Source organism: Pezoporus flaviventris, unplaced genomic scaffold, assembly GCF_033815535.1.
Source record: "Pezoporus flaviventris isolate CSIRO_AGI_PZ_B2104156 unplaced genomic scaffold, CSIRO_AGI_Pfla_v1 ptg000129l, whole genome shotgun sequence".
Taxonomy (NCBI): Eukaryota; Metazoa; Chordata; class Aves; order Psittaciformes; family Psittacidae; genus Pezoporus; species Pezoporus flaviventris.
In genome coordinates this window covers 1,857,501-1,885,000 of record NW_026892677.1, presented here as the reverse complement: position 1 = coordinate 1,885,000, position 27,500 = coordinate 1,857,501, and the positions used below count along the sequence as shown (strand labels likewise).

At 45.6% G+C, this 27,500-nt stretch overlaps 1 protein-coding gene across 4 annotated transcripts in view; it reads left to right on the top strand.

Annotated features, from left to right (window-relative positions):
* The window catches only part of MGMT (O-6-methylguanine-DNA methyltransferase), a 147,943-nt gene that overhangs the window by 94,042 nt on the left and 26,401 nt on the right, over positions 1-27,500 (top strand). For 3 of the 4 annotated variants that reach the window (XM_061478691.1, XM_061478692.1, XM_061478694.1), the window contains one exon: positions 23,445-23,602. In XM_061478691.1, coding sequence (XP_061334675.1) covers positions 23,445-23,602 — 158 coding nt within the window. Of the gene's footprint in view, positions 1-1,706; positions 1,940-23,444; positions 23,603-27,500 lie in introns of all 4 variants that reach the window. The other variant, XM_061478693.1, reaches the window with a different exon arrangement.

The window sequence follows — 27,500 nt, the reverse complement described above, 5'->3', positions numbered from 1 at the left end:
GGCCTGGGAGAAAGGCAGGAAGGAAAGGCCAGGATGGACAGGGCTTGGAGCAACCTGCTTTAGTGGAAGGTGTCCCTGCCTGTGGCAGGGGCGTTGGAACTGGATGAGCTTTAAGCTCCCTTCCAACCCAAACCATTCCAGGAGTAAGAGCTGCAGGAAAGGGCTGGTCCTTGCTCTATGTGTGCCCTCCTGAGCACCAGCACGGCCACAGAATTAATGCGCTCGCAAGATATTGAAGGGCTGGTTGTATGATCATTGCTTGAGTTCCTTGGATTTCTGAAACATTTCCTTTCTGTTCTGCTTATCTGCCCTTTATAGGCTTTGTGAAGTGTTTCCAGACACATTTTTGTTCACGAGTTTTGCTTCTGCATGCCCATCTTATTTCCTTTGCAGTGCCTGGATAGCTTGTTTGCAAAGTTTGCTTGGCCACGGGATCCCATGGGGCTGGATTCAGGACAGCATGTGCATGCAGCCCTTGAAACCATGTCAAATAGTCCCCAGATCCTAAAAGGTTGGCTACCCCTGAGATAAGGCATCATGGTTAATGGCCTTGAGTTTTCTTTTAAGTGTTTATTTTTATAATACCTGCATGAGATGTCACTGTGCTTGCGGCAACTGTTTTAAACCTGCTTATATCGGTTGGGGGGGTGGTTCTGGTGTGATAGAAGGTGGGGGTTTAAACATAAATAGTAAAACTAAAGAGATCAGGGGATAAAAGACTCATTTTGATCATGTTTAATCTCACAACGTGTTTCAAACACGGCAACAGCAGAGGTAAATGCAGCACTGATTATGTTGTTATTGCGCTGTTAGGCTAAATGGTGTGACGTTGATCACTGCACGCTGTCAGACCTGGAGTCACAGGAAGAGTGGGGAGCAAAGAGTGCCATCTGAGGAAACGTTTTTCTCTTTACATTGCAGTAATGTGTATGAAGCACGTCGGATGCTAAAGCAATGAGCAGCGCAGTTCCTCTGGCTGCACCCCTCCGTGTCTGTAATTAAATCAGTGCTTTGATTAACATCAGTATTGCTAATGATGTAAAAATAATGACAGATTTTTTACTGTTATTTATGGCCTTTTTTAAGACAAGGAAAACAGGAGCTGAGTAAGGATCATGTGTGGTGCTGGCCATGGGATCCATGGTATGGACAGGCTGGGAGCTAGGCAGCAGTGCTGGGGGAGCACCCACATCCCACCACCCAGGGCCCCCTCCATATGGACATCTTCCTATGGTTACTTTGGAATGAGACGTAGGAAGAAGCTGAAATAAGAAGGGAAAAGGAGGGTTCTTTTGATTTTAATTGAAAATTTGGGTGATGAGGTGTCAGTAAAGGAAAGGCTTAAAGAGTGTGTGAAAAAGTCAAACAAAACCAGCCAAATTAACAAAAAGAACCCCCCCAAACCCAGGAAAAACAAGCAAAATGAAAGCAGAAAACCACAAAAAGCCCAGCAGTGTTTTGGCTTGCAGATATTATCATCTGTGTAGGAAGAAAAGCCAGAGTGAGGGCTTATACAATGGAAAACCTGTCATCCCACCAACCTGATCCTTTCACAACAGAAAGGCTCTTTAAAGCGAGACGGAAGGAAAAAGGAAACTTTTGTGAAGATTATGGAGTGGGGAAGGGGCGGGGGGGGAATCCATCCAGATCTTAGCTCCTGTCTCTCTTCATTTGCTTGTGCTTTTTCTGTCTCTCTTCCCCTGCAGCCAGTGGTTCCCCGTGGCCCCGGCAGCGCGGGAGGGAGACCGGGGGTTCCACTAGGCTGGGTCGGGAAGCGGCGCTGACAGCCCGGCCGTCCCCCGGGGCCCCGCGCCTTGGAGGAGGACGAAAGGGAACAAAAGCCACCCTCCGGAGAGAGGAAACGGGGCCTGATGGGTCGGTTCCGCCAGTACGTGCTGGAAAATCCAAGTTTGGGAGCACAAGAGTTGGAAGCTGAAGCGTGAAAGGGGAGATCTTTTGGCTACTGCGGTGGGTGGGATGAGCATCACCTCGCATCACAGTGGCAGTGCTGAGGCTGGGCTGTAGTGCGGTGCAGAGCAGGCTCAGGCTGATGTTAGTGGCCAGTTCAAGAGGTTTACAGAGTTATTTTGAATTGCCATCCAGTTTTGCCCCCTGTCAGACAAGGAGAGCTGTACAGAAATACAGCTCCAGCTGAGTCTGCATCCCATCCAAGGAGACCCATCTGAGGAAATCCAGGCTTAGGTGCAGCTACAGAACCAGGGCATGTGAATGTTGCTTTACCCTTTGTGCTCAGTGGCATCTTTGGTGTGGATTGTAAGAGTGCTGGTTTCACTTTGTACGTGAACAACGTTTAACCCTGCCTTTGTGCTCAGTGGTACTCTTGGCATTGCACTTCAGCATGTTGGTGCCCTTTGGACATGAACATTGTTTAACTTCATGCTTGGCAGTACCTTTGGCATTGGTTGTAAGCACCTTGGTGCCCTTTGGGCACTGCCACCCTCACTGGACCAGGGGGAAAGCAGGCACCACTTGGCAAATCCTGTTTCAATACCATAGAATAGAATCATGGAATCAACTAGATTGGAAAAGAGCTTTAAGATTGAGTCCAACCTTTACTCCAGGACTACCAGTAAACCATGTCACCCATAGCAGTGTCACTTTGGAAGAGGGACTCTCCTGTATCTCAAGATGAAAGCATCCATTGTAGTGCAGAGCCAGGTTTATAGGTGGAAGGATATATGAAGGGGAACAGCTCTGGAGCAGGACAGTGGGTGTCCTGCTGTGAAAACCCTGGTTAATAGCTGCTAAGGAAGCAGCAGGAACAGCACAGGATACGCTGGCAGGGAGCATGGATGAGGCAGAGGAAAGAAAATGCAGTTCAGAGGCTGGGGTAGATGTTTTTCCATAGAGACAAGGCTTCTCCAAGTGCGCTACAGGCTATTTTTTGTCCTTCTTTTTCTATCTCCCTTCCTGTAGAAGTAAGGCTGATGTGATCGTCCTTCTCATTAACTTTTCTCTGCTTACTTTTGAGTGTGATGGATGGTCTCAGCCCCGTTTGACCAAGGGCTAAGAACATGATTATATTCCTCCGAACCTCAGGCAAGCGGGTGTCCATGAGCAGGACAGCCTGCAGGCAAGTCCCTCCTTAGGGATTGGGCGAGGAGAGCCTTTATGGACACTTGGTCTTGGGAAAGTATATTGATAGGCATCAGATTTAATGAGTAGGCACACATCTGTTAATTGTGATACTTGTGGAACAGCTTCCCAGTAGCTGTGAAGGGATTTTAGAATCCCCTTTGCAGAAGGGTTTCCTCTGCTTTGCCCCACTCCTCCAGGTTGATAATCTAACCAGATAACACAGTGAGCTCCAGTTCCATCACCTGCCTGCTGTCTTTTTGGGGTCCTTTTATAAAGCTTGTGCCAAATTGCAAATCCAGGCTCAAGTGTGTGTTTGTCCATCTTCATAAATAATGCATCACTCCAGCGTTGAAGGGGGAGCTACAAGTGGAACTGCCCGGCAGTAATTCAGGGCTATAAATCATAATTTCTGGTGGTTCTGTGTGCTGAGACTGTCTGAAGGAGTCAGAAGCAAGATGGTTGGTGTTGTTTTAGTATGATATTTTAGAGACTTTCGTTTCTTTACCCCCATTTTCTGTTTGCACATGCGCGTGTATCTATATATCTTCCTGCTTCCTTTTTATCCATCAAATAGAGGGTGAATCCTGGAGGTGCAAGAAGTATGAGCTTTCTTTTCATAGTGCAGACAGCTACAGATTGTCTCAAAGAGCAGGTGGCTTGAATAAATTCTTCAGATAAAAATATATGATTTTTGTTCGGGCAACACAAAACTCTGTTATTGGCATCTAAACCCATCCTAGGGTGACTCAGGCTCCCGGGAAGACTGGAGTCCTGTGTCTAGCTCTGCAGCTCCCAGCAAAAGAGAGACACGGAGCTGTTGGAATGAGTCCAGAGGAGGCCACAGAGATGCTGCGAGGGCTGGAGCAGCTCTGCTCTGGAGCCAGGCTGGGAGAGCTGGGCTGGGTCAGCCTGGAGAAGAGAAGGCTCCTGAAGGGGAGACCTGAGAGCAGCTCCAGTGCCTGAAGGGGCTGCAGGAAAGCTGGAGAGGGGCTTGGGACAAGGGATGGAGGGACAGGCCAAGGGGAATGGCTTTAACCTGCCCGAGGGGAGACTGAGATGAGCTCTTAGGCAGAAGCTCTTCCCTGTGAGGGTGCTGAGGCGCTGGCACAGGGTGCCCAGAGAAGCTGTGGCTGCCCCATCCCTGGCAGTGTTCAAGGCCAGGTTGGACACAGGGGCTTGGAGCAAGTTGCTCTAGTGGAAGGGGTCCCTGCCCGTGGCAGGGGTTGGAGCTGGAGGAGCTGTAAGGAGGGTCCCTTCCAGTCCCAGCCATTCCATGATCATCCACAACATTTTCCAAAGTAGCAGAACTTGTATATTCTATTTTCTAGAGGACTACATTGGATCCTTTTTGGGGTTGTATCCGCCACAGCGCCTTGGTTGCTGCACCAGGTTCACATCAGTTTCACTTGTACCTAAACACACAGTCTTTTTGCTGATCCCAGGCTGAGGTTGTCCCCAAACCAGGCACACCACTAAGGACTGCTTTCTTCCCAGTTTCACAGCCCAACATTCAAACATGGAGAACCCTAAAAAATTGGATAGAATACATTGTTTTGTGGTAATCTGCATGACTGAATCCACCTCAACTTCACTGTAGGCATAAAAAGTTCAGTTTATAAGGAATAAATATGGAAGAACTTATTTCTGTTGTAAAGATTTTCTGACAAGCAAAAATATAATGCTTTTTGAAAACCTCATTAGAAAATCAATTATATCATGACACTTAATGTTGTGTTATTTACAAGCAGGATGTCTTGTTGGGGAAAAACGCTATAAAAACTCACACTTAATGCAGAAAAATGTTAGGACATAAAGAAGAGTTAGGTTTCATTATTAGCATCTTCAAAGCAGCAATTACCAGATAGGGGGTTATGCTCAATCAAGAACAGCAGAAATATCTGATCAAGGTATTGCATGCTGAAAGGGACAAAGGCAGAGACCCCTTCAGAGCAAAGGGTGATGAGTCTGTTCTAGGGTTTGTGTTTGTGCATAGGTCGTACATGTGATGCATTTTGCTTTTCCCGATTATTCAGACCTTGGTATCTCTGGTTTTAAATGTCCTTGGAAACAGTGACTGACACCTTGCAAATGGCTGGTGGGAGGCTCTGGCTGCTAAACCAACGTTTTTGCTTTGGTTAAAGCATAGGGAAATTCTTGGATGCTTTAATTTGTTGAAGAAGGAAAGGCTGTTTCCCAAAGAAAGTTTGGGCTGTTCAGCCTGCAGAACAGGAAGCTGTGTGGGGACCTCAGAGCAGCTTCCAGTATCTGAAGAGGGCTACAGGGATGCTGGAAAGGGACTCCTTATCAAGGGCTGTAGCAATAGGATATGGGGTGCTGGGTTCAAACTGAAACGGGAGATTTAGGTTAGATATAAGGAAGAGGTTCTTTACTGTTAGGGTGGTGAGGCGCTGGCATAGGGTGCCCAAAGAGGTGGTAAATGCTCCATCCCTGGTAGTTTGTAAGGCCAGGTCGGGTGACCTGATCTAGTGTGAGCTATCCCTGTCCATGGCAGGGGGTTGAAACTGAATGAGCTTTAAGGACCTTTCAAACCCAAACCATTCTGTGATTGTATTCTATGTGGGTTTGTCCAGATTTGGGACCTAGTTGAGATGCTGAAGTGCAAGTTTTCTGTATCCAGTTGTGTGTGTAGTGTTAAGCTCTGGGGTCTGTCTTGCAAGCCTGGGTCCGACCAGCCTGCAGTTCCCAAGGACTTCCCTGCTTGAAGACAGGAGCCACACTTGCTGTATTCCAGTTTTTCCTGGAATTCTCTTTCCAGGAATCTCCTAATGAACAGAATTAGTTCTGTTGTTTGATTTTATTCTTTATTATTACTGTACTAATAGTATGTGATGATGATATGTGTGTATGTATTCTGGAAGGAAATGCCCTGAATAGGGCTACTTTGTGAAATTTGGATTTAATTAATTTTTGAGTACAAAACTTACCTAGTTCTTGGTCTGAACATTTTGCAGACATTCTAAAGCACACATTTAACTGAACTTTCAAAACATGTAATGTTTTATCTTGCCAGATAAGCCTCCTTCTTGGGGATGGCTCTTAGTTTTCAGGTTTTCCATAGGCATCATGTTGCATAGATAGCGATCTCTTAATTTCAAGTGCTTATGAGCACCATTAATGTAGTTGAATGTGCTTTGGATCTTCTGGTTGCCTCAGATAAACTCCTTAGCTTTGACTTTGGTTCCTTGCTTCAGAAAATGCTCAGGTAGAGCTGCCTCAGGTGCCTGGTCTCTCTTCCAGATCCACTTGCTGGGGATGGAGCAGGTCTTGATATGTATTGGTTTTATTTCTGTTACTGGGCTGGAGATAGGGCTTGGGCTGATTTATTATGGAGTTTGCTCCTCACAGTTCCCATTCTACAGCCCATTTTTGAAATGAAGTGTCTCTGTAGGACTTAGAATGCCTGCTCCCTACCAGGCTTAGGCCTGATTTTCTTCCAGCCTCTCTCAGGTCAAAGTAGAGTATGCAGAAACATTCATATTCACTTACTACACTTGCGATTCTACAGAAGTAAAATGTTACTCCATTCCAGTATGTGTCTTAGCTATTTCTACTTGATGTCCAATTCCCACAGCTCTAATCCCAAAGCCTTGCTAGTCGGTTGTGAGCAGAATAAGGGAAGAGGAGGCATTGGACTGGGATGCTGGAATACACAGTTCAGAGTAAAAAATGTTAATCCTGGGCTCTGTTGTGGCCATCATCTTTTCATGTGGATGAACAGTTCTTGGGACTTGGTGGTTACTGCTGTTCTGGAGCAAATGGTAGTCTGTAAATCAGCATTGACTTGGGCTTGGTTTATTCTCGTCTCCAGCTTATTTGAGTGAATGCACATTGGCATTGTCATGGGGCTGAAAATGGATTACAACCTTAGTAAACGTCATAACTATTAAAACAAAATGGCTAAGTATACCCAGCATAAGCAGTATTATTATTTTCCTTGCTCAGGGTGTACCACTGGATGCACATTCCTTCAAGCAGACAAGAAACTTCACAGAATCATTGAACAGTCAGGGTTGGAAAGGACCTTAAGACCATCCAGTTCCAACCCCCCTGCCATGGGCAGGGACACCTCACACTAAACCATCTCACCCAAGGCTTTGTCTAACCTGGCCTTGAACACTGCCAGGGATGGAGCATTCACAGCTTCCCTGGGCAACCCATTCCAGTGCCTCACCACCCTCACAGGAAAGAATTTCCTCCTTAGATCCAATCTAAACTTCCCCTGTTTAAGTTTTAACCCGTTACCCCTTGTCCTGTCACTACAGTCCCTAATGAAGAGTCCCTCCCCAGCATCCCTATAGGCCCTCTTCAGATACTGGAAGGCTGCTCTGAGGTCTCCACGCAGCCTTCTCTTCTCCAGGCTGAACAGCCCCAACTTCCTCAGCCTGTCTTCACACGGGAGGTGCATATGGGAGGGAGCAGTAGTTAATATTACTGCTTCTATCATAATAAGGGTGGTGAGGCACTGGCACAGGTTGCCCAACTTTAAGGTAGGTCCCTCCCAACCCAAACCAGTCTGAGATTCTATGGTATTATTTGCTTTGCAGTCAGGTGTTGGAAGCAGTTCCCAGCTCTGACCTTACACTGCAGGGAAAAGCAGAATCCCATTCAGCATTGATGTGTGTGTTTGCTGGGTTTCCTACCCCCCAAAACATGGATTTCTAACTGATTCAAGCTGAGTGAGGCTGTTGGAGCGCCTGTTTTCTTGCTGTTGCTCTGTTAGGTGGAACATTGCAGCAGAAGCATTTTCCTCCGGCTGCTGCTGTGTATATGGTACCGGTGACTCGGTATTGTGCTGAGGATGCAGAGGGGTCTGTGGGGCAATGGGGACACTGTCAGCATCGCTCTCAGCCTGGTAAGAGCTCTCCTGCAGTGAATTTCCCAACCCTGATCACCACAGGCAAGAGGAGCTCTTCTCATTGGCGAGGCCAGAGCTGGCCACAAGAAAAAGAGCGATAAATTTAGATTATTTTGGCATCTGTAGGTCATTATTGGAATTATAGCAGCTGGCTGCTAGGTCATAAAGTTACTTTGACAGGTCATGAATACTGAAAGTACTCTCACTACCATGCCTTACTCTTATCGTCCTCATTTGTTACTGTCAAGAAGATATCCTCTTAGAAAGAGTGGGCATAAAGTTTAAGAAGGGAAAGGAGAAACCTTTCAATATAGTATTCCTCTTCCCTCTGTCTAAAAGAAGGGATGAAAGGCAAAGTTAAACTGGGGGAAGGGAAAAGACCCATTGAGTTTGACATTTTCATTGTGTATAGGTAACAGTTTATTTAATTGCTGCATCTTTCTGAACCATAAGCTCATGATGTGATCATAGCTCACAAGATGAAGATTTGCCAACTCATTTGCGTCATTAGCTGTGCATACCTTGTTTCTCTTGCAGAAGCAGTACAGTCGTGTCTCTTGTTGGACATGCTCAGAGCACAGATTCATTGGTTGCTGTGTAGTAACTAGTGATTTTTTAGGGCTTTTAGTCATATGTACGTGCTCGTGCACACTGGTGGGGGAAGCTGGCATGGGCCAGTTTTGCTTAAATGATGGCCCTGCCCATGGCAGGGCATTGGAACTGGATGATCTTAAGGTCCTTTCCAACCCAAACCATTCTGTGATTCAATGAGAGGAAAATTCTTGCAGTAATTCATGGAATCATAGAACACCAGGTTGGAAGGGACCTCAGGGATCATCTGGTCCAACCTTTCATACAGTCCTTGGCCTCAGTTTCTTTATTTGAAGTAACAGAGTTTTCTTGTAGAGATGGTGATGCTGATACTCTGGTACCTGTGCAAGCCTCTGGGTTGTTTACCTTTAAAGCATAGGAGAAGGTGGTCCACAGCTGAACTTTCTGCCCTGAGGTTCACAGACATGGGGAAAGAGGAGAGAATAGATTATTTCAAAGCATCAGTGAAAATTCATGAAGGTCAAGTCCACTGTTTATGGGTTTAGATCTGTAATAGCAATGTGTGCCTACTTTGGGCAATTTCCAAATCCTCTGGTTTCCATTGCACAGTTATTTCTCTATATGTAACCATCCAAAGAACCTTGTGTCATTAGTCCGTAATTTTCTGCCTCTTTATCTAGCATAAATCTGTATAATCTGAAAAGAAGACTCATAGAATCCTGAAATGCTTTGGGTTGGAAGGGACCTTAAAGCTCATCCAGTTCCAACCCCTGCCACGGGCAGGGGCACCTTCCGCTAGAGCAGCTTGCTCCAAGCCCCTGTGCCCAACCTGCCCTAAATGAATGGAATGAGTTACCTGGAGAACAAGCAGATACCAGGGAAAAGGATATATGGCTTCCTTGGCCCTTTCCATCCTGTTAGTGAATGAGTTGGCTCCTCCTTTCTCTGCCAGCCCTCAGCATGTCCATGTGTGTCCAGGCAGTGATGCCACGCATGGTCCAAGCGCTGTCATCATCCTCAAGCATCTCAGCAGAGCTGTTGGTGGCAGTTCTCTGAGCTAAATTCAGCTGATGGAAAATATAAGACTTGTTAGAGTTCGTTAAAAAGAAACGAGGCTGCAGATTTGGTGTGTTCTTAGTAATTACACTTTTAAACACATCTGTAATGAGCAGATGTGCCCTATGCTGGAAGGTTTTGGGTGTATTTTTAATAATGGCTGGTGAGATACCGGGAGCACAAAGGATTTTCATGCACATTGCCACTGCTGAAAAAGCAAGGGTTTGCTCTTATCCCAGAGCAGTGTTTAATGCCACATTGCTTGGAAAATCCTCTGCTGTGTTTACAAACACATGCACACCGCCTGACTTCCCGCAGTCTATTGCGGTGCGTGTCAGAGGGCAGGGGAAAGCCTGGAAGCTTTACGAAGTATTTCTAAGCATGTACAAATAATCAGAGGGGGAAAATGAACTGTTCATTTGGAAGAGAAGTGCTGAGCTCCAGACCATTAGTGCGATTTATTCCGCCACCAACCTTATTGTCATTATTTCAAGCCAAAAATGGAGCTTAAGATAGAAAGGGGGGACAAAAAAAATCCCTGCGTGCGTCTGTCTGTGTGACAACTTTTAATATAGTATATAAAGTACATGAAATTTCTGGCTGACATTGATCAGATTTGAAGCTTCATACTTTCTTAATTCAATCTGTTATTGACAGTAATATATTTTAACTCCAGACTGTGTTCATTCAGTGCATATTGACTCGGCTTGTTAAAATTTTCACAGTACATGCTAACATTGGATTTTCTGTCACAGTGACTTAAGACATGGGGACAGCAATGAATGATTCCTGCCAGTCAATGAACTTTAACTGGAGCCCTACTTGAATGGTAATAATCTGCTCCTGTAATTGCTGTGGAAAAGGCAAAACCTCTGGAGGTTTTACATCTAATCATTTATTTATGACTGCGTGGTGGCGGCGGCGCGCGGGGGTCAGCGCTGGGCGCACCCCCCTTTGCCTGCTGTTTACATTCCACAGTGGCTTTTTTGCCGGCATTCCAGCCTACACCATCAGTCAAGCACTGTGGTTCACTGGATAGCTGCTCCGCACATCAGCGCCTTGGCCCTACCACTTCATTACCGATGCCTCAGTAGAGGCCGTTCCCCTCTGTATTAGCTGAAATATGCATGTTTTTCCATCTCATTAATTCAGTCTACATACAATTAATTTTTGCCTATTAATAAACCCCTTGGTGTTAGTGACAGCTATCTAAACTACACTACCTTGTGCAGAGCCAGAGGAACGTGCCTGCAGCTTTTAGCATCTTTGCAGTTCTATTTTCCTTTTCTCTCCTGTGTAAATGATGTGTAAACTGTGGAAGGGTTCATATGATGCCCGTTTCTTACAGACTTCAACCTTCAGAAGTTTATAGTCATTTAATAATGCTCAGTTATTTTCCAGGAGAGGTAGACATTAGTAAAGACGAGTCTTTGGGGATATAATCATAGACAGGTTTGAGTTGGAAGGGACCATAGAGCTCATCCAGTTCCAACCCCTGCCATGGGCAGGGACACCTTCCACTAGAGCAGCTTGCTCCAAGCCCCTGTGTCCAACCTGGCTTGAACACTGCCAGGAATAATCACTGATTTGTGCTGTGATCTTAAAAATGAAACCAGTAGCTAAAGAAGAAGTCCCTGGTTAATGAGTGGATGTGGGACCTTTAGGCTTCTCTCAGTGGTGGCTGGGTGTTATGCAGTGGTTACGTACCTAGGCTGTAAGTTGTGTGTAGTGTGTACACCCTTCAAATGGGAATTGTCCCGTTGGCTGCCCCTAACATGGCTAATTTAGCAAGTAGTCCCTCATTTGCACACCTAAATGCAAACCCCCATTAGAAGGGGCAAGTAAAAGTTCACTTGTGGGGGCTAATCGGATGTGGCTTTAGGAGAGGTCCGGCCAGATGCATTACAGGTGCTCTGGAGGAGCTGCTCTGACTCTTGATAATGCAAATGAAATCTTGATTTGATCTCTCATGATTGGCAGGGAATTGTTTTGGATCTTGTCATTTCCACAGGCTGCAAAGGGGATGAGAGGAAGGAAAACAGTGTATGGGCAAACATGTGGGGGAGATGATGGCTTTCAAACATAAGAAGATGATGGCTGTAGTGATAGGCAGTGCTCAAGGCCAGGTTGGACACAGGGGCTTGGAGCAAGCTGCTCTAGTGGAAGGGGTCCCTGCCCGTGGCAGGGGCTGGAACTGGAGGAGCTTTAAGGCCCTTTCCAGCTTGTCTCCAGAAGCAGGCACTGCAGCCCTGCAGGAGCTGGCGAGCAGCATGGGAGGATGTGGTGGGACACAACCAGCAACGTCCCTGGTGTCCCTGTAGCAACAGAGTGCTCTGGGCTGAGCTGCCAAGCACCTGGATGCTGCAGGGAGGAGGAAGCTGGGGCAAAGAGCCGAGTTAGATCATCCTCTAACATCAAGCTGCAGCTTTCAAAGGCAGTGACAGTATTTCTGATGAAAACAAAGTTTTTATTCAGTTTGTTTATTGCAGCGTTCATAATCTGGAAAAGGGATTTGCAATAATAACAGACTTTTGGGGTTTTCTGCTCTTAAGGGCTTTATTATTCTATCCTTGCCAGGAAGCACATTTTAAGAGCTTGGATTCAAAATTAAACATGACCTCAGTGTTTTAAAATACAATTACAATTACTATCCATTTAGTAGGGTTTTTTGTTTTACTTTTGACATATGGTCAATATACTTATGCCAGTTATTAAAGACATTATTTTATGCTATGCTAACTATTTAACATACTCCAGCTGCCATAGTAAATACAGACAGATGACAGGGATGTTGAGGAAGCGTGTTGTATGAAGCATGTTCTTAGGTTAAATTACTGTAGTGTCTGTACATAGGTAAAGAGAAAAATCCACTATACTTGATAAGAGAAATTTATATTATTTATATGGAACAGAATAAACCAATTTACAAGAAAGGCACTTAAGTGGGGAGCTTATTTATTAATGAGTGTAGTACACAAGCTAATGGGGTTGTAATGCAGATGCACCTAAAGCTCGGAGGACAGCGGTCCCCAGGCGCCATTCCCTATTTCAGAGGAGAGGCGAAAATGAAAGCATTGCTTGGAAAATACTCCTCCACCATTCAAAACCGAGTTATGGAAAGTAGTTTTGTTTGTCTCATCATAGACAGGATGGTCTGTGAGCATCTCCGTCTCTCCTGCCTCAGGACATCGGTGAGGAAAGCCCCAGTGCTGGAACTGTAATTCACAGCTTCTGCAAGATCCCACTTTTTCCCCTTTGGTGGGGTTTGGATGTGATTGTAAGGACACAGCAGGTCCCCATGCCTGGCCGTGTTCAAGGCCAGGTTGAGCACAGGGGCTTGGAGCAAGCTGCTCTAGCGGAAGGAGTCCCTGCCCATGGCAGGGGTTGGGGCTGGAGGAGCTTTGAGCTCCCTTCCAACCCAAACCAGGCTGGGATTCTGTGATCCTGGGGCAGCTCCTCTGCAAGGAGAGGTTCCAGAGCTCCTGGATCCCAGCAGGGAGCATCCCACTGGGATCCAGAGGTCTGCAGGAGGGTGGGAGAAAGCAAGGGACAAGCTGAGGCCCAGTTGGTCCAGGAAGGGGTGTTTGTGTAAATTACAGCTCCCATATTCGGTCTTTAACAAGCTTCTTTTGCAGCAGCAGTTCATGGACTCTTATTTCAGTTAATTAGAACAGCAGCTTTTTGGAAACACTAATTTTATTGGGTTTATTGATGTGCCCTGCTGGTTTTCCAGTGCTGGGATTGGGTTCTGCTTGGTTACCTCGGAGGAATAGAAAGCTTTTCCTGCCTGATGAGGGAGACCTAGGCAGCAGCTGTGGCAGAGGGAGATGCTTGGGAGATGGTCCTGGGTGAGGAGTGGTGCTGGTGGGAAGATCCGTGCTGCTTCCAGAGGGTCCTGTTGCTTTCAAGAGGGCTTCCCACTTTGTGCCTGCCAGGCCACCTCGAGTATGGGTACAGGTCTCTCAGCACATGCAGAAGTGACCGTCCTGTGTGCAATGGGATGTAATTGCACAAAGCCTCCAAGGGGGTGATCCATGGGCTTGCAAGCAGTAAACAAGACAACTGTTGATTTGAAATGAAGGCAAGTGCTGAGTATTTTGTGTCCTTCCTGCTGTTGTGGAGTTGTATTTGGGGTTTTGAGGCCAGAGGCGGTTCTCCGTTGGGTAATCCCATTTAGGAAAGATCCTGCCAAGGAGTATGGGAGACTGTCTCAAATCCCTGTAAAAAGCTTTGGAGAGAGACTCATAGAAACACCGGTTGAAGGGACCTCAAGGACCATCTGGTCCAACCTTTCTTGGCACAGCATGACCTAGACCAGATGTCCCAGCATCCTGTCCAGCCAGACTGTATCAGTGTCCGCTGTTGGGGAATCCACCACTTCCCTGGGGAGATGATTCCAGTGTCTGGTTGTTCTCATTAGGAAAAATTCTTTTGTGTCCAGTCAGAATCTCCCCAGGAGTAACCTGTGCCCATCACCCCTCGTCTGTTCCTTGGGACTCATTGTCAAAAGGGAGTCTCTTCTTTGTAGCCACCCTTTAAATACTGGAACATGATGATAAGGTCTCCCTGGAGCCTTCTTTTCTTCAGGCTGAACAAACCCAGCTCTCAGCCTTTCCTCACACGGCTTCCCAGTGCTCGGATCATCTTCTCTTGGCCATATTTATTAGCTGTGCATGTGAGGCACTGGCACAGGGTGCCCAGAGAAGCTGTGGCTGCCCCATCCCTGTCAGTGTTCAAGGCCAGGTTGGACACAGGGGCTTGGAGCAAGCTGCTCTAGTGGAAGGGGTCCCTGCCCGTGGCAGGGGTTGGAGCTGGAGGAGCTTTAAGGTCCCTTCCAACACAAACCATTCTAGGATTCTATGTACTAGCAGTGTTTTCCACGGGTCCTGTTCTCAACCTATGTTGACATGGAACTTTGGATGGTGAATGTCTGCTAGGATCCCAGATCTTGACATGTTTCATGACCATCTGATGCCAGTGTCTGTGGTTTCTGAGTGCTCATATCTGGTTTAGCAAAAAATAAACGAACCCCCTTTCTTCACACTGGTGTTAGAAGCTTCACAGTAACATGGGGAGGGTCAAACTGACCTCAGGGGCTTTGACTGGTGCCCTTCCTGCCATCTGTTCTCTTGTAGAGCTGCTGTGTTGTGCAGGACATCAGAAGGGCCTCATCCACATGAGGAAAATACTTTCATTCCATGTGTTTCAAGCAGCAGATGGGCAGCGTGTCTCTGGTGGCAGGAGCATACACATCAGGTTGTATGGCAGTCTCTGCCCTGATGGGAGACCCTGCGTGTCAGGCATCAGTGAGCCCATGGTAGGTCCTAACAGGAGATGCTCAGAGGGCACACACTGCATTACACCCAACCAGGGCAGTAGCTGCTTTGAAAAATGTCCTGATGAGTTGAATTCTTAAGAGGTTCCTGATTTATGTGTATCTTAATTCATTTTAATAGGCTGGAGTATCTGCAGGTGCTGTTGATTATAATTCTGGGTGCTCGCTTTCATCTGGAATTCATGCAGTAGCACACGTCAAGGTGGGCATCCAAAGTCAGAGCCCGGTTCCAATAATTCAGCCTGAAGTTTTCCTCCTCCAATTTCCCAGTGCACCAGCGGAGATCAGAGGCCCGGGTCTCGCAGTGTCAGGGTTGTAATGTGTATTTTAACTGCCTTAGGATTTATGTGCATAATTGGGATTAAATCTATCTCAGATATGTAGAAAAAATGTAAATTTACTGCAGATACCAGTTAGTAACTGGGCTGTTACTGCGAGGCAAGCTTCTGGATAGAGGTGCTAGGGTTTATGTATAAGGTGGTGCTACACAGCGGTTACACAGAGCTGGGAGATAGTGGAGGGACTGTGGCAAATACCCCAAACCGAAGGAGTTTCTAAGTGGAGAAGCAAAGGGAGCGTGGTGTGTGGTTCCAGGGTCCCTTGCAGCCAGCCCTAACAGAGTTAATTGCCTGTGATAAAACCGACCTTGGAATTCTGATGGGAGAATTCTTTTATATAAGAAGAAAAAAATGTTTTGTAACAATTTCTTGTAAGTGCTAAAATTAACTGACTTTCTTTTAACCTAATTATAGCTCTAACTGATGATATCACCTACGCTTCATGTTGCCTCATGTCTTGGGTGAGAGTGTGCTGCTGCTTGTGACTTGGCTGAGGTTTTGCTTTAAAGCGTTTCATGTGGAGCATCTGTTTAATTACTGCTGGTTGAGGGTCTTTTGGGCATGTCCCTGACTTCCCCCATTCTTAATCTAGACCAGGGTGGGTCTTTCCAATGAGAAGATGCACAGAAATTGTGGGTTTTTTTTTATTTTATAGGCAAATCTTCCAGTTGTTTTGCTGCCAAACCCACTGGTTTGAAACAGAAATATAGCAGGATATATTTCTCTGTGTGTGTGTATATATATATATATATATCAGAAATATAGCAGGAAGAGAGCAGGAATACTTCTGTTCTCCAAATATGGCCCAGCTGTAGGCCTTTGAAGCGTGTCATTTGTAGAGGGGCAATGGGTCTCAGTGGAGAAGGGGGTCTCTGGGGCTGAGCACAAAGGCAATACAGCCTCACAGTGTTGATGAGCACCAGAGCTGCCTATAGTTGTCTTGACCTGAACTGCTTCTGCTAGCATAAATGAGGTAGAAAAGTGCAGGATAAAAGCTGGAGGAAACAAGAATTAGTCTAGAAAATGTGGCTGGGAGACAGGAAGCAGTGCTTGAACTGGTGGCCAGCAAAGACGTGGACCATTAAATCCACTGTAGAGCAGTAAGGTTGGGTAGTGCTGAAACGGTCCAAACAAGGTGAGTTAAGGAGGATGCACCAAAGGATGGGTGGTAGCAAGGGTAGAAAGAGTAGAGCGTTGAAACTGGCAATGTAAGGGTAGGTTGACACAGAGTAGACAATGAAGCAGAGTTTGGGGCATTGGGATGCACAGGAGAAGATGGAGTTGGATGATGAACCATAACTTCTTAGTGGTTGTCCTTGCACCTTACCCTTGTGTGAACAGAGATCTTTGTCCATAATGAGATAAACGTCACTGAAAACAGAAGAAATATGTTCAGGAAAACAAGCCAAGACCACACACACATGGGGTTGTTTTCCTTGAATGTGTTCCTTGTGTTCCTAGGGAGGCCATTGCTCACTGATTGCTGCGTTTCCTCCCTGTTCTCCCAGTACCGTATCCCAGGGCAAGATCTTGTTTGAAATCTGTGTCTCTCTGTATAGGATTCCAATCAAAACTTTAATGGTACAGGGCAGTGAGTAGCATTTAATGACCTTCAGTGCTATCACTTGAGTCTTTTGGGCATTGACATTGATTTTCCTTATCTTGGCATGTGAGGACAGGAGTTTCACTCCCTTCTTTAACGCGGTTGCTGGTACACACACACCAGGAGCACAGAATAAGCAGGGAAGTGGCTTTGCAGGCATCATGGCTGGCTGTGTGTGCTGATCCATAGACAACCTCAGTGTAGAGCCCGAATTTAACATCATTAACTGCAGGAGTCAGAAAGAAAGACTTTGATACTGATGTATTTTACTCAAGAGGTGCATCTATTTAGTTGGTATTTGTATTTGATACCCAAATTTTTGTGCACATGCTGCTTTTGGGGGGTAAAAGAGAGGGATCCATAGGAATTTACATCCTCAAACCCAGATATTGCAAAGGCAGTAAGACAAGGAGTGAGTCTTACTCAATTCTGAGTTCTTGTGCTCTTCCATAAATGCATCAGTTCCTCCTTAATAGGTCTTAAAAGGACCTGGCAGTGGGGTCGTTCAGCACGAACCCGGGTGTTATTTCTACTTATTCAGCTCTCACCCTTTTTTTTAATCTCTTACTGCTATCATAGAGATACTTCATTTCCAAGAAGCTAAATTACACTATATGAGGCTGTGCTTCCCAATGAATTTAAAAGCTCAAAAGATGCTTTGTTCATTGATTCAGCTGGGGGGGGAATGCAACGCAGGCACACGGCTATTTGAACTCTTTATTTGCCACATTTACAATATTAATAACACTGTTTCTAGAAGTTGTCACATCAAGTAAAAGATCTTCATTCCAGACTGTCTTTTGGGGCCAAATTGAGACTGGATGCATGCGTTTAATAAATTGTAGTCTCAAGTAGTCATTTTTGTAAATAATTAGCTTGGGTGAAAGAATAAGTTAGCATATTGTATGCATCTAATGTTGCAAATGTACATACAGCAAACTTTCCTATTAATCAACAGTCAAGCACTGTAAGTTGGGTCTCATACATAATGAATTGTTCTTAAACCTCCTGGGCTTCAGTGATAGAAAAATAAGAGAAAACACAAGTGTAGTAAGCTTTTGAATAAAATTTAACGAGATTGCTCTGTATCCCGTAATCGGTTTGGAATCATTAGAGACCAGATAATTCATCCGCAGTTTTGGGGTGGCTTTAGCCTTCATCTATCAAAGAAAGACTATTTAAATGACATTTAGGTGTTGGTAAAATGCATTTGTGTTTAATTTTGCAATGAAGGCTTCAGTAAAACTGCCAGCTAGCGCTATGTTTATTATGTAAAGAATGATGCTGCATGACTGAGTCTTGTTTTAATGTTAATTCTTGTGTTCTAATCACTGCTGATTCTTCCATTTGAAAAGTAACACACCAGGTATTTCTCTAGGCAAAAAATGGTTTGGTAAGACAAGCACAGGTATATATAAAAAAAGGACAATCAGCCTTTATTGAATCATAGAACACCAGACTGGTTTGGGTTGGAAGGGACCTTAAAGCTCACCCAGTTCCAACCTCTGCCACAGAGTGTGGGGGGAAGAGCTCATTCCATTCATCTTGGCAAGTTGTATGTAAAAAAAATACATTCCATGATGGTTTTTTCTATTTATATTTATTTAAGGTCTTTATCCCTGCTGTTCTGGGTAGAACTGTTGTAGTTGTTAGAGCAATGTAATAACGAGTCATCAGAGTCTGCCCACATGGACCACTGGCCCTCAACTGACTGCAGCCTACCAGGACTTGTGGTCATTTACTTGGGCTAGCTGGGAAGCTTTTTGTTCCAAATAGAAATAAAGAAGAATCTTCATTAGCCCAACACCTGAAGGAGTTTATAAACCTCTTCTTGGGCAAACTGTGGAGTGTGAGGTATCTGTCCAGGGAGAAAACATTCATGTGAATGTAGCTACAGGAGTTGAAGTGAGCATTAGGTGTTATGTTCAACCAGTTGATTACATTTCATAAGTACAAATATTGTATAAATATACAAATATATATATTTGTATATTTATATACAAATAAATTTGTATAGAGCCACTGCAACATTGTAATATTTATGCTGGAAGCTGCCAGATCTTACCTTTACTCTCAGCAAGTTGCCAAAGAGCCATTGTGATAAGTTCTCTCTATTGTAAATCACACAACTCAAGGTCCATCTTATAATGGTTCCATTAAGGCTTATGAAGGACTGTCAGAGGGAAAAAGTAGCTGAGAAGTAAAAGACCTAATTAAAACCATACTGATTTAGAGCATGGCTGCCCACTGAGGCCACTCGGAGCATTTCTCTGCTTTTCATAATGATGAAGCTATTGAGGATGATCCTGAAGCCGACCTGCTGCTTACATGTTTATTTTGGAAGCACATTAGAAACTTCCAGTTCTTGGCAAGTGGTTTGGAAGGAGCCTGTTAAACTGAAACAGGTGCTGTTCCTGATGCTCTCCCCTCTGCTAAAACCATCTTCTCCTTCATTTCATCCTATGCAGACATCAGAAGACACAGAAGAAATGGGGCTGGGATGGAGCATTGGGAAGACCCCTCTCAGCTGTGTGGACACAAGAGCCAGCTGGCTTCCTTAGTTTGTTCAGTCTTACAAAAAAAGCTGTAATGGAAATAGATACGTCAGATTGTAGTAGGAGTGGTATGGAATAGAAACATAGAATAGTTAGGGCTGGAAAGGACCTTAAGATCATCCAGTTCCAACTCCCCTGCCATGGGCAGGGACACCTCACACTAAACCATGGCACCCAAGGCTCTGTCCAACCTGGCCTTGAACACTGCCAGGGATGGAGCATTCACAACCTCCCTGGGCAACCCATTCCAGTGCCTCACCACCCTCACAGGAAAGAATTTCCTCCTTAGATCCAATCTAAACTTCCCCTGTTTAAGTTTTAACCCGTTACCCCTTGTCCTGTCACTACAGTCCCTGATGAAGAGTCCCTCCCCAGCATCCCTATAGGCCCCCTTCAGATACAGGGAGCTCCTCTGAGGTTTACACTCAGCTTCTCTTCTCCAGGCTGAACAGCCCCAACTTCCTCAGCCTGTCTTCATACAGGAGGTGCTCCAGTCCCTGATCACCCTCGTGGCCTCCTCTGGACTTGTTCCAACAGTTCCATGTCCTTTTTATGTTGAGGACACCAGAACTGCACACAATACTCCAGGTGAGGTCTCACGAGAGCAGAGCAGAGGGGCAGGATCACCTCCTTGGACCTGCTGGTCACGCTCCTTTTGATGCAGCCCAGGATGCAGTTGCTTTCTGGGCTGCAGGCGCACACTGAAGCCGGCTCATGTTCAGTTTCTCACTGAATAGCTGAGCTCTGTGTAAGTTGGAGCAGCAGGGCTGCTCGTGGGATGCAGTGGTCTCCTGTGCTGGGACTGACCTTACCTTCTTTCTTGGACTTCACCACCACCAAGAGCTAAATGATGTAGTTTTAATTAAGAATCCCATTGTAAGGCTGTGTAGATGAGGCAGTCACTTGCAGCTGATTATCCATGCAACATCACCATAAAGACAGGCATCTAACTTACTGCACACACATAATCACAGAATCCCAGCCTGGTTTGTGTTGGAAGGGACCTTAAAGCTCCTCCAGTTCCACCCCCTGCCACAGACAGGGACCCCTTCCACTAGAGCAGCTTGCTCCAAGCCCTTGTGTCCAAGCTGGCCTTGAGCACTGCTGATGCTGCCATGCTGCTTCTCACATATTTTGGGGGTTAATGATGGTAGTTTGGTGCCTTTCTGGAGCAGGAGGAAACCACAGCAGTGTCAGGCTGGGATGGTCGGAGGCAGCTGGGGCTGCTTGCCTGCAGAGCAGTGAGGAGATGAAGTCTTGGCTTTATGATGATATTACAGTCCAAATCATTTCCAGACTCCTGAGGATGTGAAACAAGATGATGTGAAAAACATAAGGTTACTGGAGTTTTGAGTGCTTTTGATGCTCTTCTGGATAAATGGAGCAGAAAAGTCTCCCAACTTCTCTTTGAGATTTCAGAGGCATTATCCCTGTTCTGTAGTTATTACGTTGTCGTAGCTCTTACAATCCACACTAAAACTGAGCCGCATTCTGCTGAGCTCAGTACATGTGCAGAATAATGGATTATCCAGGGTGTTTGGAGCTTGGTTTGAGGTCCATGTCATAGGTATTCCTGACAAAAAAAAGCTTAGACATAGGTTCTCATACCTTTTTCTTAGCAAAGAGGTTATTAAGTCGCTGAGTAACATAAAGTAGACATCAGTGTTATAAAGCAAATTGTACTACTTCACACAGATATAAAGAATTAAAATCAAAAGCGTTAACTCAGTGAGTAAATGGAAAGAGAAATCAGATTGCAGTTAATTTCTAGCATTGGCTGCAAAGCTGATTCTTCTTTTTGTTGTGCCTCTGCTCCAAGCCATCAACTCATCTTCTTGTGCGACTGGAGTATTTTAATTGTCCACCTCTGTGTTCTTCCTCTCCTGTGCCACTCTCTAACCAGTAATGACGCGGCCTTCGGTGGCTAACAGTTAATCAGAAAGTGAATTGGGGCTGGAGGAGATGGCAGGGCTGTTTGATCCTGCACCAGGCTGAGAGCAGCCCTGACCCAGCTCCTTCCTGCACATCATTTATCCTGTCCAGAGGCAGCGGCGGGGCTGTGTGATTCCAGCGACATCCCGTTGTGTTCGGCTCCACGAGCTGATGTGGATCAAGCATGGGAAGACGTTTGGTCTTTCTGCAGAGGTGCCTTGTGGCAAAAGCAGCCCCGGTGTCTTTTCTGCCGTTACTGGTACATCACACTTCCATTTCTGGGGTTTTCTGCTAAGAGGGTACTAAAAGTGGGTTTGCTCACTTGCAGCACGCCGGCGCCTACTGGGGAGTTTGTATTGGTTTGCTCGGTCCCCAGACCTGATGGCAGAATTGCCGTGGTTTTCTCTTTCTTCCATTGTCCAGGTTGAGTTTTAGCAGCATGGTATTGACAAACTTCTTGTTCTGGTGGTTGGAGCAGCTCTGCTCTGGAGCCAGGCTGAGAGAGCTGGGCTGGGGCAGCTGGAGAAGAGAAGGCTCCTGAAGGGGAAACCTGAGAGCAGCTCCAGTGCCTAAAGGGGCTGCAGGAAAGCTGGAGAGGGGCTTGGGACAAGGGATGTAGGGACAGGCCAAAGGGAATGGCTTTAACCTGCCCGAGGGGAGACTGAGATGAGCTCTTAGGCAGAAGCTCTTCCCTGTGAGGGTGCTGAGGCGCTGGCAGAGGGTGCCCAGAGAAGCTGTGGCTGCCCCATCCCTGGCAGTGCTCAAGGCCAGGTTGGACACAGGGGCTTGGAGCAAGCTGCTCTAGTGGAAGGGGTCCCTGCCCGTGGCAGGGGTTGGAGCGACGTGAGCTTTAAGCTCCCTTCCAACACAAACCATCCTAGGATTCTATGTTTCTATTGTGTCTGGTTGTATTTCCAGCTTGGGGGGCAAACGCTGCAATAACCTTAGGATATCTCCTCAGTGATGCTTAAGAGTCTGGATGTGAGAAGTTTGATGGCAGGAGTTGCTGGTTTGGCAGTCACCCTTCACATTGTCTCTCTATTGGTTGCCCCATCATTTCTCTCAGGTGCGTTGGGAATGGGCAGAGCATAGGGTTGGGAAACATTTGCAAATCCAGTGTTCACATTTTCATTGCTCTTCCATAGGAAAAGAAAGGAGTAAGTAGCCAGGGAAGAAGTACATTTTTGTTTGCAGGTGCTTTCTGTTTGCTTGCTTTGCTCCTCTGTACCCTGCAAGCATGAGCTGCCATTGAAAATCAAATGAATTCTCAATTGCTTCCTTCCAATTCAATAAGTGGAGGAAAGCAGAAACCTGCCACAGCTGCTGGAAGGAAACGGGGCAGAGGATGGCACAGGTTCAGCAGAAAGCCATTTTCTTTCCTTTTTTCTTAAGGGATGGTCCTTGGGGAAATGGGACTGCGCCCTTGGGGGCCATGCAGGAGGAGCTTCACCTCCACCTACCCTGGAAGCATTGTGTACCATGGACTTGGGTGGTTTTCTTGCTCCCTGATGCACTTCTTGCTCCCTGCTCACTTACGCACGGCATTTTCCTCAGTCTTCAATGAATTGTTTTATAGGTGTAAGAAACTTTGTGTCACAGTGCATTTGTAGAGGTGGTGGGGATCCGTTTCATCATTGCTGTTATGGATCTTTTCATCTTTATCAGAGCAGAAAAAAGGTGGAGTCTGTATCCAGATTTGGATGCTGGGACTTCTTCATCAGGGACTGAAGCTATAGGACAAGGGGGAGTGGGTTCAGACTGACAGAGGGGAAGTTCAGGTTGGATATAAGGAAGAAGTTCTTCCCTGTGAAGGTGGTGAGGTGCTGGCACAGGTGTCTGAGGAAGTGGTAAATGCTCCATCCCTGGCAGTGTTCAAGGCCGGTTTGGACAGAACCTTGGGTGACATGGCCTAGTGTGAGGCATCCCTGTCCCTGGCAGGGGGGTTGGAACTGGATGATCTTAAGGTTCTTTCCAACCCAAACCATTCCATGATTCTGTGAATATTTTGAGCTTATTATTCTTTCTGCTGATGTAGAGTACAAATACTGATTTTTAGTAATTTTTATCCCTAATTCTGTATTTCTTTCCCTCCCTTCAGGGCAGAGTCCACGGCCATCTATGAGGTGTATGAAGGCAGCGAGGAGATGACGGAGCCGCTGCAGCAGTGCATGGGTTGGCTGCATGCCTACTTCTGCGAGCCTGCAAGGACAGCGACCCTTCCCGTGCCAGCCTTCCACCACCCGCTGCTCCAGCAAGGTCTGCTGCACGTGGCACCCATCCCTCCCTGCTCCCATCTCCCTAATTCCTGGTCAATGCTGATAAAAAGGATGTGGTTCAGCCCCCAGTGTTTGCTGGCTGGAAGGGTTGAGTATGAATGCATCTAAAGGGCAATGAGCTTTGCCGTAAGGTTTGTTTCACGTCGAGTAGCTGAGGATTGCACGTGTCCATGTCAGTTGACGTGTGCCTTAGAAGCAGTTGGGGATAGGTTGTGTAGGGTAGCTATGGGTTTATTCCTCAGAGTTATCAGAGGTAAGATTTTGGTAGTTTTAAGCAAAGAACAAGTATTGTTACAAGGAAGTTATGCTATTTATGTGTTTTCATAATAACAAGACCTGAGAAAAGTTTCTCCCTACTATTCTATTTGTCTTCCTATCCATGGATGAGAGGTAGCTACGTGAATTGTGACCTTGTTTTCTTAAAATCAGCCTTCGCAAGTGTTCTTAGTGTCTTAATTTTTCAGTCTCAGAATTTGAAGATGGCAGTGTAAAGAGGGCCTACAAGAAAGCTGGAGAAGGACTTTTGACAATGGCTGTTGGGAGAGGACATGGGGAAATGGCTTTAGCCTGCCAGAGGGCAGATTAAATTAAGAGGCATGTTGTGAAAACTTGGGTTGGAGTGAACGTGATTGGGCAAAGCTGGTTAGGGAATAGTTGCTGCTGCTGCTCTTTCCATCTCTAAATAACATCAGGAGAATTCTGCTTCCCAGGTTATCCGCCAGAAGGTTATAAATCATTTAAAATAATGTTTTTACTTTAATGACTATTCCTAAATGAGCTACTAAATTCTTTTTAGTTTGGCTGATGACATTTCTTGGTCTAAGCACTGATGATGATGTTTTAGGTGTTGGTTTGGGGGTTCACCTTGAGCAGGCTTGGCTTGACTTACGGTCAGAGTTGAGAGGGGACTTTGGTCCTTCCCCAGGCAGCAACATCTGTGTGCAGGTAACGCTGGAATAAAGTGAAGATCTTTTAAAAGAGGAAAATAATTTATTTTATATAAATTTATATATTTTATATAAAAAAATAACTATGTATTTTAGTTAATAGGAGGCTTTTTGAGGGAAAGCAGTCATCACATGCTACTATTATTGAGTGGAGGAAGGAAAGCTCTTCAGCACCATCCAGGTGCAGAACTCAGCTGTGTGCAGGTTTGGGATGGGACATAGCTGGTGGCCATGAGCATCTAGCACCAGGTTTCTGCAGCACCCATGGCTTTGTGGAGGATGCAACTGGTGGCCCCAGTGTCTGTAGTGGTCCCAGTGGGCTTTGACCTTCTGTATGGCAAGTTCTGTGCAGGTTTAGAGGGGTTTAATGCAGTTCAGTTTCTTGTCCTTGGACTGAGACCACATTTGTGCGTTTTACTGGGGAGGGCACGTTCCTCATGGGAACATTAACGAAGAATTAACTGGCAGAAATCACGATGATGTGATAGCATTCCTGTTCTCCTCTGGTGTTCCCCTAGCAATAGTAGGAGAAATAATAAATAGTAATAAAGTAGAAAAAGGGCATGGAAATGCATGTCCAAAATGTGAAGAAACTGTTTTCAAGAGTCGCTTAGTAGAAAGGTAAGGAGGAAAACACATTGTCATGGATCACATTGGGCATTTCAGTTTATCTGTAAGTCAGAATTGCTGTACTGCTGAATTAGGAATTTGGTATTTATTTACTTTTTCACATTTACATTTGAAAGTGCCTGCTCGTTTCTTGAGGCACTTAAAGATGCAGAACAAACATAAGCGAGAGCATGAGGATCCAAAGCTGGGAGGGCTTTTCCTCATCACACTGATGTTCTCACGTCTCAATTAATCAACAGCTCTTCTGGTGAATCATCAAAACCTTTGCCCCTTCGTTTCTGCCTTTCCCTGTAAATACGACCACTGATTATGTGGTCATTTGATACCTGGTGATTTGAGTTCCATCCTGGAGTTCTTTTGCGATCAGGACTGACTGGTGGATATTTGGTTTTAATCAGTGCTTATGTCAAATTTAGTATTTTTTCCTATGCCAGCCTTATCTAGGAAGGGTTTTGCTTATGTCAGACCCCTTGAAGATGTTCCTCATTTAACATTTAACAAGTGTAAAGTGCTTTTGGTGTCATAGAATCCCAGACTGGTTTGTGTTGGAAGGGATCTTAAAGCTCATCCAGTTCCAACCCCCTGCCACAGGGAGGGTCACCTTCCACTAGAGCAGGTTGCCCCATCCAGCCTGGAATTCTCGATTCATGTTCAGTTTTCTGCAGCTGCTTTTAAAAGGAAAAGGTCCCTTCCAACCCAAACCATTCCATGATTTCAGTGATTTCTGTCAACATCAAGCACCTTCCAGCATCACCTCCACTGACAGTAAAAGTCCAAGACTTAACGGTTTCATCGTGCTATTGTAATTTGGTTTCGTGTGTGTGTGCATTACCAAGGCAAAACCAAGCTCAATTATGACATTTACTCTTTCCGTGGCTTATTTGGGGTCTTAAATCTTTCTAAAGTGCTTGTAATTTTCTAAATTACTATTGAAAGGGGGAAACATTTTTAAAAGCACTCTAAGTGCTGAATGAACCATTCCTTCTTGTAACACATCATTGGCAAAATGTACATCCGAAGCACTGATGCCGTAGAACAAGGTGTTACCGAAACATCCCTGACCATTTATAGTGGGAAGTGATTCATTGGTGTTAGTATATCGTGGTCATTAGTCCCCTTTATGTATGAAGAAGAAAAATTGACCCTGTTGTTTTGAAGTGTGTGAGTTTGTTTGAGTTGTGGGTCTGGAAAAGGCAATGTTGGACTGGTCAGTCCTGAATTCCCTGACTTTCCTTTACTTGTGCTTTATAACGTGGTGGTGGTGGTGGTTGCAGAAGGCAATGCTGGACACTGCAGTGAGGAGCTGTTGTGTGTTTGCAAACCAGATGGCTCATTAGAGCAACAAGAGCAGAGGAAATTGGAGATACACCAGTGTTCCTTTGGCCTGTGACAGCAGCAGCCCTGGGGCTCTGCTCTCTGCATGCCTTGCCACAGTCCCCACCGGATGAAGTCCTTTAGCTTTGCAAACCCGCACTTTTACAGTCTTAAATGTGGAGGTCTCAGGACTGAGCTGCTCTCAGGTCTCCCCTTCAGGAGCCTTCTCTTCTCCAGGCTGCCCCAGCCCAGCTCTCTCAGCCTGGCTCCAGAGCAGAGCTGCTCCAGCCCTCGCAGCATCTCCATGGCCTCCTCTGGCCTCGCTCCAACAGCTCCACGTCCCTCTTGTGCTGCTGCCCCAGAGCTGGATGCAGGGGGTTGGAACTGGGTGATCTTAAGGTCCCTTCCAACCCAAACCATTCTAGGATTCTATGTTCCATGTTGTGTGTGTGTGTGTGTATATATATATATATTTATAGAATGAATAAATGTGGTTTAAGTAACAGATGCAGTGGAGCTGTCAGCCCTGCCTCTCACCAGTTAATTTGGTAGCAGAGATTCAGTTCACTAAAGAAAAAAAGTTGAGAAATATTCCTGACTTTCCCATTTTTCATTCCTGCAGCTTCATCAGGCATGCAAATACATTTCTGTTTGGGCTCTTAGATGTTATTTTAAAGTAACATGAAATAATCTGCTCAAAAACGTTAGTACTTCACATATCTGGACATGGCAGGTTCACGTGCAAAGGGATGACAAGCTTTAATGTTTCTGTCTGCCAACACAAAATTCAAATTCCAGGGACTGGCACCTTCTTTTATTACCATTTCATGTGAGAATAGTTTTGCTAAGCAGAAATTCACTGTTTTAGTATCATAGAATAGGCATCTAATGGATTTTTACAAGCCGATACTTCCCTGTGGTTTTCTTGAAACAGAAATCAATCCTCTCCAACCTTCAAAAATAAAAAGAGTCCCCAGAATTAACCTG